The following is an 11,455-nucleotide window of genomic DNA, read 5'->3' on the forward strand; positions in this document are numbered from 1 at the left end:
ATTTAGGCTATACCTTCTCGCTTTATTTTAAGAAATTTCTTTTGACCTGTCATAAAAAGAGAAAAAAGAAAAAAGAAAATTTCTAATCGGTCTTTACTTTGTACCCATGGGCCATGGTCCTTGCAAGTTTGCAACCAGTGTATGGTTGTTAAAATTGCATGGTTGGAACCTGCGTGAGAGTGAACTTCCTAAATATCGCATCCCACCCAAATATATGATGTCTTTGGTCTTGGTTTGAGATGTGTTGTAGATATCACCTGAACCGGTGGAGCATAACACGATCTCTGGTGGGCGTGACTTCGCTTTTGCAATTAGTTTTGAAGGAAAGCTTCCTTTTGGAGTCGGACCTGGTTTGGTTATCTGTTTGTGGGTCGTTATTGAGATTACTTTATGTCAATTGCACCGGGAAAGCATTTCCTCTGCCAGGTTGGACTTGCTTTTAAGCAGTTCAGTGACATATGATATAGCTTTAGGATTGGCTTGCGTAATGCCTTGCGCAATGACTTTTTTTTTTGTTATTAATCCAATGCTCCTTCTCTCGCAGGACAACTTGCCGCGAAAGCTGGCTGTCTATGTTTGATATTTTTTTTTTATTTCTTAAAAAACGGCTGTAGTTTGAAAGAAAAAATCTATTCAAACCTCTTACTATTTATACAACTTTACAAATTATATATTTTTTTAATTTTATTATTTTTTCCTTTTATAAAAAATTTAATATATGAATATTAAATAGAAGAATTGAATTAATTAAAAAAAATAAACTCAAAAAAAATATTAAAAATTTTAAAAAATATGATGTGTGGAGAATGTGAGGTTACATAGTATTGCTCACAAAACTCGAGAATTATCATCTTGGGAGCTTCTGCAAATAGTTTTGTTACATAATCTCCATCACATTTTATATTTTTTTAAATTTTTTAAATTTTTAATATTTTTTTAAATTTTTTTTGAGTTTATTTTTTTTAATTTTTTTAATTATTTATTTATTATTCATATAATAAATATTTGATAAAAGAAAAAAAATTAAAAAAAATATGGAATGTGAAATATAAAAAGAGAAATGCTTGGGAGCAGTCGGAAGCCGCAGCATATTGTAAAGAATTTTTTTTTTTTTCTTTTTCACCCCAGCACGTTGAGTGTGCTAGGGACTCTACAAACAGTAGAGTGTGATTTAGATTTTCTCATATAAAAAAGTTGTGAAAATTTATTCTTCTGCGAAAGTATGTTTGTCTACACGTTCAAGGTGAATGATTGATCAACATGTGGCGGTTCTTTCTATTTAATTTATAGGGGGATGCTGTCGTTCTAGATTCATCCCTATACTATATGTTGTAGGTGCACGAGAGTCAGGGAATACGTACCAAACAAAATACACGTACTCGTGAATGAATCTTCTATTCACAAGTACAGAAAAATATTTTCTTTCTTTCTATTTATTGGTCAACTCGTAGTTTGGTGAGGGAAAATGGCATTTGCGTTGATTTCTTATATGGTTTCCATTTTCCACAAATACATTTGACTATTCACATCTACGATGACATTGACTGTTTAAAGAATGTCATTGATTCAAACAGCGCCCATTTCTTTACTATCTTGCCCAGAAAAAAAAAAAAAAAAACAATGGGTGCCAATAAAATTTTCTTGGTACACTGTATAAGGCCGCAATATAATATTGGTGGCAGAAAAAAAAAAGGCTTTACGCAAAATACTTAAAAAATACTAATAGCCTTTACGCCTCTGAATGGACATTTAAGCTGTATTTTTTGCAGAATGTGACTTATCATCGGGTTGCCTGTACTTACAGACATCAAACAAAAAATAATCAGATTACCCAAATTGGCTTAATTTAAGAGAGTTTTTATGGTGATTAATCCAACGTGGCTGAGAATCCTTGCATTCATGCATTGTAGTCGTCTTTTGCATAAAAAAAAGGATCGTGCTACAGCCCCCGCTGGGGGCTCCCGCTGGGGCTGTAGTGTATTTTTGTATGTGTTTTTTTTTAAGTTGTTTTTTATATAATTTTTTTTAATATTTTTTAAAAAATAAAATAAATTTAGAACATTATTAAAAACACTTTCTTAATCAAGAAGTAAAAAAAAATTATTAAAAAATACTTCCTTAATCAAGAAGTAAAATAAAAAATCATATAAAAATATTTTATATTTTACTTCGTGATTAAGCAAGTCTTATTTAATAATATTATAAATTTTTTTATTTTTTAAAAATATTTAAAATCATTAAAAACATCTACATAAAAAAAAGAATTAAAAAATACACATAAAAAAAACACTAGAGCTCCAGCGGGAGCTCTAGCATTTTCCTAAAAAAAACAGCGAGCTAACAAGAAAATGGATAGAGCTCCAACAATCAATGCCAATTTCTCAACCCCCCTACACCACTTGCAGATAAGTCAACCATTTCACGCTTGTCCTTCTCGGTGGTCTGACAAAAAGAACTTTCCAATAAAATGAACACGCACGTAAGTCCAGGATCTTCACAACTTTTCTCAGTACATTGCTTTACCTCGGTTCTTCTTTTTATTTCTATTTGTTTATTTTTTTTCTTCAGTTGGCAGGTCATATATACAAGTGACAGCTAAATCTTACACAAAAGCATTTGCTTTCACACTCGAATACCTGTTTTGCTTTACGGGTTTGGTTGCTTTGACTTTTCCTGCTACATATTTACACTCGATTTCTTTTCTTTTCGTTTTTCTTTTAATTATTATGAAGCAGTTGCATGCAATATGTCTCGTGGAGAGGGAGGTGACTCAGGTGAGAGAGGATTGAAGCATTTTAACTGGCGATTCTCTATGCAAGTGATAGTAAAGCTTTTGCTCTCACACTTGAATACTCGCCTTCACTTCAGGGGTTTGGTCGGTTTGACTTTCCCTGCTTCAAGTTGTTCATATTTGGCTTGCTATCCAACGCTGAAGAAGTTGCAGAGAGTCTAGAGTAGAGAAGAGAGAGAGGAGTGAAGCTTTCGAATCTATGGGCTCGTGTTTTAGCGTTAGGATCAAAGCTGAGAGCCCTCTTCACAATGGTATCGTTGCAGTTTCAATATTTCGCTTGTCTAATTCTTTCACCCTTTCTAAAATTATGGCTTTTCTTTGAGTTTTTCATGATATACTCTTAACTTTTATTTATTGGTGAACCATGCAATTCAGCACCTCTACCTGCTCTCTTTCTGTTCTATTGGATGGAATCTTGACTTGTTTTACTCTTGCTGTGGCTGAACATTGATGCTATTTTGGGTTTTAAATCTGGGTCTATATAAACAATGACATACTGCTGAGCAATGAAAGGAATGCAAGAAAATAAATTCTGAATCTTAATTCAAAATCTCTATGTAATTCGTTTGCTGTCCAACTATATATCTGGGCTTGATTCAGGTCAGATTAGGATTTCTCGAAAACCAGCCGATGAATAGATCTAGCGATATGAACTTTCTGTGATCTTTTCCATGGTTCTATGAGCAACCAACAGAGTCTAAGCTTTGTATTGTGTCAATTTGAAGATTTTTTATTTTTTTTTTGGTTTGAAGTTTATGAGGAGTTCTCGTTTATATGTTAGAATTGCTATATTTACTCGTTTCATGGCATTGACCCGTGTAGATGTGAACTCCACATATGGAAACAAAGAAGGGAACGATTTGAGTAGTACAAGCAGCAAGGCTTCACCTGTCTCAGTGCCTACAACTCCTCGGACAGAGGGTGAGATCTTGCAGTCTTCCAATTTGAGAAGCTTCTCCTTTAATGAACTCAAAACAGCCACCAGGAACTTTCGTCCCGATAGTGTATTGGGTGAGGGCGGTTTTGGTTGTGTTTTTAAAGGATGGATCGATGAGCGTTTATTTACAGCTGCCAAGCCTGGGACTGGTATGGTTATTGCCGTGAAGAGGCTTAACCAAGAAGGTTTCCAGGGTCACCAGGAATGGTTGGTGAGTTTAATTTCTACCCTTTTTTGGCTTCTGAGCATTTCTTGATACCTCTTTGAGCTTGAAGCCTAGTGTCTCAGAAACTAATGTGCATTGGCTTGTAATGGTTTAAAATTTAAATACTTTTCAAGGGTTTGATTGAACTTGTAAAAAATTCTACTAAATTCATCAGAAAATCCTCAACCATTCTTGCTCTAGGTAGTTTTTGCAAACAGATGGTATTGCACACTTATCTTCAGGATCCACGTTGATTAATTTCGTGGAGGTTCTTTAAATATAGGCAGAAATAAATTACCTGGGGCAGCTGCATCATCCAAATCTAGTGAAATTGGTTGGTTACTGCTTGGAAGATGACCACCGGCTTCTGGTATATGAATTTATGGCCCGTGGTAGCTTGGAGAATCATCTTTTTAGGAGTGAGTAATTTATATATCCTTCTGCATTATTTACTTCTTGGATTTTAAATGTACTTACATTGTTTAGGATCTTAAACATACCTGTTAACATCATAATCAAGAATCTTAAGCATCTTGTAATAGGGTCTTCTTATGTTCAACCACTTTCTTGGAGCCACCGCATGAAGATCGCACTAGGTGCTGCTAAGGGCATAGCGTTTCTTCACAGTGACAAAGTGCAAGTGATCTATCGAGATGTCAAATCTTCTAACATCCTGCTAGACAGTGTACGTTAAACCTGTTCAAATTGTTAAACTTCTATGGCTTCTGGAGGATTTTAGTTGAACATGCTCTCACCATTTATTCATTATAAATGACAGAACTATAATGTGAAACTGTCCGATTTTGGGTTGGCCAAGGATGGTCCAACAGGCGACAAAAGCCATGTCTCTACAAGGGTTATGGGGACCTATGGGTATGCAGCGCCCGAGTATATGGCTACAGGTACCTTAAAATTTACAGCATATATCAGGTTCACCTATAGTTTAAAAGCCTGAACTATTGCCATAAGGTTTACCTGTTGTCCTCCAATATCATTGCCAGAAACAATGACTTCATCACTTGTTTCTTTTTTACTGGTCGTAAATACCATCTGCAAAAATTTGGTAACCCACCATTGAACCTGCAACTGTATTTGTTTATTTCTATACATGCTTCTAATGCCAAATCTTGAAACCAGAAAGTAAAAGAACTTTACATTTTCATCCAAACTTGTCTTTTCAAGGAACTTGCCCATTTTAATTGGTTAGAACCCGTCGCATTTTAAGAACCGGCAAGTATTCTCACTCTTACTCTGTTTATAGCCTTGTAAAGTCAAGTCCTCCATCAATCCAACTCCACAAACCTCTCTTTCTCGCTCTGCACCACATGTTTGTAATGTTTGGGTTTCCAAACATAGCCTTTAATATGGTACCTGCTGAATGGATTATAGATCCCTTGATGAATGCCGCATTTTACCAAACACTTTTCTGTATTGGGATCTGATACTATGTTCATCCTCTTCTTATGAAGGTCATTTAACTAGCAAAAGTGACGTATACAGTTTTGGGGTTGTTCTCCTAGAAATATTATCTGGCAAACGAGCAATGGACAAGAACAGGCCAGGTAGAGAACACAATCTAGTTAATTGGGCCAAGCCTTACCTTACCAGCAAACGAAAAGTTTTCGAAGTGTTTGATGCTCGTATCCAAGGCCAGTATTCATTCTCTGCAGCACTGAAAGCAGCCAACCTTGCAAATCAATGCTTATCAGTAGAACCCAAGTTCAGGCCAAACATGGTTGAGGTGGTCAGAATATTGGAGCAACTTCATGATTCGAATGACGTCGGATGCTCTCAAAATGAACACCACCGAATTTCTACTCGAAAATCAACTGGCAGCGGTCCCAATTCCAAACATCGCAGGATGAGTGCCGATGAAGCTTGCAATGAGAAAGCTACTTCTTATCCCAGACCATCTACTTCTCGCCTTCATATATGAAACAAGAAAAAAGCATTCGGCACATGCTTTTTTATTATATTTATTCACTCCCAAAGAGGAAAAAAAAAAAAAGAAGCAGCAAGAATAAACGGATGGTTGATTGGATGAACATCATATCTTGTGCTCGGCGTATGTATTACCGCTATTGACTTCTGTACAGTTCTTGTTTTGTTAATGATTTAAAAAAATCGTGTTAACTTTCATACTTCATAGCTCCACTGCCTTTTTCCTCCTCTTTTTTTCTTTTTGCTCCAGCAAATGATATGACCAAATTGGAGAATGAATAAATGCTTCGTACTGACAAAGGAAAAAAAATAATATGATTTTTATTTTTAATTATTCTGTTGAAAGAACATACTTAGAATGGTGATTTGGCCTTTGATTTGTTCACAGTAATTAATCATCCTTTCAAAGGAACATATTGGCATTTTCTTCTGCAATCGAGAACCTTTCCCAGGATATTCAGAAAGAGAGAGAGAGAGAGAGAGAGAGAGAGAACCTTTCCCAGATCTCGAACCCCAAATAACTCTGACTGAGGCCCAAATCATACTAACAGAAGGCCTCGGCCCAATACCCATCCAACCGTCACCAGTGCGCTTGGGAAGCGGTCCTGCTCCAAACTTCCAAGAGGCCATATGGCCCATATCATGGTAGTCGTCCTAAAGACCCAAACTAAACAAGACAACAAATAATATAGAGGCTGTTATCGACTTCAACCTGAAAAATTGTTGAGGTTTAAGTAGAAAAATCCCACTCTCGTAATATTGTCTGTACTCCTCCAGTCCTCCGCCTTCATTCCCCAAACGGAGCACAGAGAAATGATTGCCACTTCAATGGCTGTTATCCAGCACGTTTGTTCCGCTCCCCTCGCACGTGTCATGCTCCCTCGCTCCCTTGTCTTTTCACGCTCCCGCGGCCTCTCTATTCTCTCCGCTACACGGGCTTCCCATGCCGTCTCGCAGCAGGTGCTCCTCGGCATGTCTGAACATGAGCTCCAACAGCTCGCCCTCGAATTCGGTCAGGTAAATAAACGAAACAAAAAAAAAAAAGCCTTTCTCTCTGTTTGTTTGCCTAGAAACTGGAGGAAATTGAGTAACATGTGATGTCGTGAATTCGGTCAGGTAAAGAAAAAGAAAAAACCTGAGCTTTAAAAAGTTATTGATAATAACTTTTTAAAGTTCAGATTTTCCAAAATATATTTCGGAATTGCGGGTGTACTTTGTATTCGTAGTTTTTTATTTGGGAATGATATTTTGTAGCAAAGCTATAGAGGAAAGCAACTGCATCATCTTATTTACAAGAGAAAGGTCAAAGAAATTGAAGATTTCAGTCATTGTGAGACATACTGTCCTTCCCTTTCTTGCCACACTTTTTTTACTGTTACAATCTCCCACTAAATAATTGGGCGACTTATATATGATGTATTTTCTCTACAATTATTATAATATATTGTAGTACCTCAAGCATTCAGGAATGATCTTCAAGAAGCTGGATGGAAGGTTGGGCGGTCGCCCATTTATCACACCGTCACTGCAGCTGATGGGACTGTTAAGGTGAAAGGCGATAAATTGAAATCTTTTCTTATTCCAACTGTGTTATGATAATTCATTTTTTGGAGGGGATTATGTAAGTGTGGGGTTTCTGTTGGAATGAATTATTGGTTGGCGATTCCAATGATGCTAGAGTTCTATTGTTCATATTATTTTTAGAGGAGGTTTGTATGCTTCGATGGGATGCCACCGTTTCAATTATTATCATGAAATTTGGATAGGCAAGTGCATCTATGGATATGATAAGTGGAAATATTTATTCACATTTTGATTTAAAAACATTCCGTTATAGAGTTTTCTATGGACTGTGCAGCTATTGATTAAGTTGGAGGACAACAGACTGATTGAAACCGTTGGCATACCTGTTGAGGATGATAAAGGTTCAATGCGTCTTACAGCATGCGTATCATCACAGGTGATTTTCTGATCTGTGAATCTGCTTGTGCCAAAATTTCCCTCACCTTTTTAATGAGATTCTTATTCTAGCTTCGTTTTTTAGACCTTCTTGTTTGGATATTCAGGTAGGCTGCCCACTGCGCTGCTCTTTTTGTGCCACTGGGAAAGGGGGGTTTTCAAGGAACCTTAAGAGGCATGAAATCATCGAGCAGGTTTGTCTTGATGTCCTTTCCATGTTCACTGTGTGGCAAGCATCTTTAATATTTTATGATACGCACAATTCTGGAATCAAAGTTTCTAAGGTGGGATTTAGATACATCAATTGTTTTTCTTCGGTAGGATTAGGTACATCAATAACTTTGAAAACATAAAAAAAAACTGTAATTGTTATAATATGCTTAAAATGTAAATGTATTCAAGCGGGCTCTAGTTTCTATGGCATGGCCAAATGGGTTGTATATACGTTTGTGTGCATAGGTATTAGCTATTGAGGAGCTCTTCAAGAATAGGGTGACAAATGTGGTGTTCATGGGAATGGGCGAGCCAATGTTGAATCTGAACTCAGTACTTGAAGCACACCGGTGCTTAAATAAGGTATGTTTGCAACTGTTTCACATACCTTATTTTCAACTGTTTCCTTCAATACAATACTCACGTGTGACAACATTTTGGAAGTTTAACTTTTTTTTCTTTTAATTTAACTTTGGTTAGAGTTGACTCCTAGAAATTCCCATTTACATGAGATAAACTCTTTGCAATTTATTAGAACTCCATTTTGTTTTGGTGGGTCTTTCCTGTTTTGAAGGATGTGCAAATTGGGCAAAGAATGATCACAATATCCACTGTGGGGGTTCCAAACACAATTAGAAAGCTGGCTTCTCACAAACTTCAGTCAACATTGGCTGTCAGGTATGCCGTTTGTAATAAGAAATTTTTAGTGGATAGTTCTGCTTACCATTTGATGATGTTGTTTGCTTGTGAGTAATCGTCTGTTTTTGTTGAAGCACACATTGTTTATTGATAAATTGACTAAAGATTAGTATCTTACACCTGCTGTATGCCATAGTTGTTCACCCTTATTTACTATTTGAGAGTACATGTGTTCCACTCTCCACTTTACATATTTGGTTCAAGGCCTTGAGGGGCTTTATCTGAGTAGTCATTCTAATTGTGTGTGTGAGAGAGAGAGAGAGAGAGAGTGAGTGAGTGAAATAGAGAGAGACCCTTTATGGATAGGCCGATAGCAAATCTGTCTGAAATTTTACTAAGATCAGGAATTTGAGTGGCATTGGGTTTGGCTTGGGTCCAGTAACAGGAACTGGACCTGTTGGATGTGAGACAGGTATCCCATAATAGGACATGAGGGACATGTGTCCCTAATACAATGGGTCCCCTAAGCAACCCTGAATTTCAGCCGTTGAATAAATTTTACCCCAGCAGATGCTGATGCAAAATAGTGAATTTTGCCTACCAATTAAGCCCTAGAGTATTTGACGCTATAAATCAAAGTCTAGAGTATTGATTTCAAATCGGCTGGTGTAGTATTGTCCCTCCTCATTTTGCCCATTTCTGCAAAAATCTATGGGGTCTACTTTAGGCCTGTTCTATAACTTATATGAGCTTATGAAGAAGCCCATTGTTTGTGAATACTTTTATAATGTCAATATCTTTTCTGATTATATAATTGTTACTTCATTTTCGCGTTTTCTTGCCTCAGTTTACATGCCCCTAACCAGAAACTTAGGGAAGCAATTGTGCCAAGTGCGAAATCCTACCCTCTGGATGCAATCATGAAAGATTGCAGGGACTACTTCCTTGATACCAGTCGACGGGTTTCCTTTGAGTATGCACTCTTAGGTACTGATGTTTTCTTTAACTTTGGTTGTCCAGTCCCTCCCTGTTCATACTTGTAAAAATGTATATCAAGTCAATGACAGTGTTCTAAATATTATTATTACTAATGGCAGCTGGAGTCAATGATACAACAGAGCACGCAGTAGAACTTGCACAACTTCTTCATGAGTGGGGACGTGGTAATCATGTAAACCTGATACCTTTCAATCCAATAGAAGGCTCTGAGTATCAGCGGCCACACAGGAAAGCTGTATGTTGAACATATCATGCTATTATTATGCACACTTTTTCGGCATGCATATGCCTCGATACCTCATCGTTTGAATGATTTTGCACCATTATATATAGATACATGGTTCTTATTTCATTTGGCAGGTGGCGGCATTTGCAGCTGCTTTGGAATCACGTAAAATAACTGTCAGCGTAAGGCAAACAAGGGGCCTAGATGCTAGTGCTGCTTGTGGTCAGCTGAGAAACAAATTCCAGAAGAATCCTCTGCTCGCTGAATCTGAAAACTTGCAATCTCAAGCAGATGTTGCAGTTGCATGTTGATGTGGATATATGCTTCCATGTTCTCTTTCCTTGATCAGTTTGAAGCGCGACTAAAATAGGTGCATTGTGCTTGACAACAAGGCAGCTGGGATTATTCCCTTTTTTAAGTATGATCATTCCCTCTCCTAGTTGCGGGAGAAATAGAAATTTTGTTTTGAATCAAGTGCAGAAATGCTTTTTATACACATTGTACATTGATGAGATGTTAGAAAAGAAGTGTATATGAACGGTGTACTATATATGCTGAACTGCTGGATTGTGGATGGCCTGCAAAGTCACAAGCGAGTTGACTCCTTTCTTCGTACAATCTATATCCTGTATTTGATTATTATGCTAGCTAGTTCCTCTAGATGTAAATTGCATCCATAGAGACCGCAATGATGCTCCACTTCTTTCTGGACTGCCGACGGCCATTTCACATCTCAAGAACAACTGTTACCTGACTCTATGCAAATTGCCATTTGTTTTCTTTAAATTTCATGACATAGGTTCTGGCTTCTTTTCTATAATGCAGCCATTTTCTTGGTTGAATGAAAGTTTTCTTGTGAAAGATCTTTGTACCACCTGGGTATTTGAGAGAGCATTGGCGTGAGACGTCGAGTATATTGGTTGAAACTCGTAACACTAGGAGAGAGTTAGAAGGGCGTCCGGGAAGGTGGGCGTTTTACACGTAACGTATTTTCTTGCCCAATGAGTCCAAATAGAACTTATAATCCTATAGGGAAAAACAAAAAGTTCAAAACAAGAAGATATTTAAGTACAACAAAGAGATAAAAAGTTGTAAAGATTGGAGAGTAGCATCCGACTGCACTGAACTGAATGGTGAAGATCTAACTCATTTTAGAGGCTCAGATTTCGCCATATTTGATGATCTAATATTACTTTTTTTTTTTTTTAAATAATACCACTATTTATTTGAAATTTTGTTATTTTCGATCATATTGATATATTTTAAGTGAACTTTGCGTAACGTTTTTTTTTTCCTAATATGTTGGCTTGGTTTTTTGATGGTGAACTTATGGCAATATTTTTGTACGGCATATTTGTTACAATACTGGATCTATCCCTTGATTATGTCCCTTCCGTCTTTTATCTCGATGAAAATTTAAGCAAGCCGAAAAATAGAAAAGAGAAAAGAAAAGCCCAACTCGTCTGGGCCTTATTTTATTTTACCCAAACAGGGTCCGTCAACCCGTCCAACCGACATTTTTTTTGTTAAGACTCGAACCGAATC

At 37.0% G+C, this 11,455-nt stretch overlaps 2 protein-coding genes across 3 annotated transcripts; both read left to right on the forward strand.

The window, feature by feature from the left end:
- Nucleotides 1-2,710: 2,710 nt before the first annotated feature.
- On the forward strand, nt 2,711-6,074 carry LOC108986372 (receptor-like cytoplasmic kinase 176). Its single transcript, XM_035692272.1, has 6 exons — nt 2,711-3,042; nt 3,614-3,939; nt 4,217-4,352; nt 4,476-4,618; nt 4,712-4,835; nt 5,403-6,074. Exons 1-6 carry the CDS (start codon nt 2,991-2,993, stop codon nt 5,867-5,869), a joined length of 1,248 nt encoding a protein of 415 aa, XP_035548165.1. The 5' UTR covers nt 2,711-2,990; the 3' UTR covers nt 5,870-6,074.
- Nucleotides 6,075-6,582: 508 nt separating this feature from the next.
- LOC108986373 (probable dual-specificity RNA methyltransferase RlmN) lies at nt 6,583-10,570 on the forward strand. Of its 2 annotated transcripts, none has more exons than XM_018958990.2 (10): nt 6,583-6,891; nt 7,129-7,204; nt 7,334-7,422; nt 7,733-7,834; nt 7,941-8,027; nt 8,293-8,409; nt 8,621-8,724; nt 9,533-9,672; nt 9,783-9,919; nt 10,045-10,570. In XM_018958990.2, exons 1-10 carry the CDS (start codon nt 6,688-6,690, stop codon nt 10,219-10,221), a joined length of 1,233 nt encoding a protein of 410 aa, XP_018814535.1. In that variant the 5' UTR covers nt 6,583-6,687; the 3' UTR covers nt 10,222-10,570. The 2 variants fall into 2 exon arrangements, with proteins under 2 accessions (XP_018814535.1, XP_018814534.1); XM_018958989.2 differs by having other exon boundaries at nt 6,584-6,891; nt 7,325-7,422.
- Nucleotides 10,571-11,455: the final 885 nt, after the last annotated feature.

This window comes from Juglans regia, chromosome 7 (assembly GCF_001411555.2).
Source record: "Juglans regia cultivar Chandler chromosome 7, Walnut 2.0, whole genome shotgun sequence".
NCBI lineage: Eukaryota > Viridiplantae > Streptophyta > Magnoliopsida > Fagales > Juglandaceae > Juglans > Juglans regia.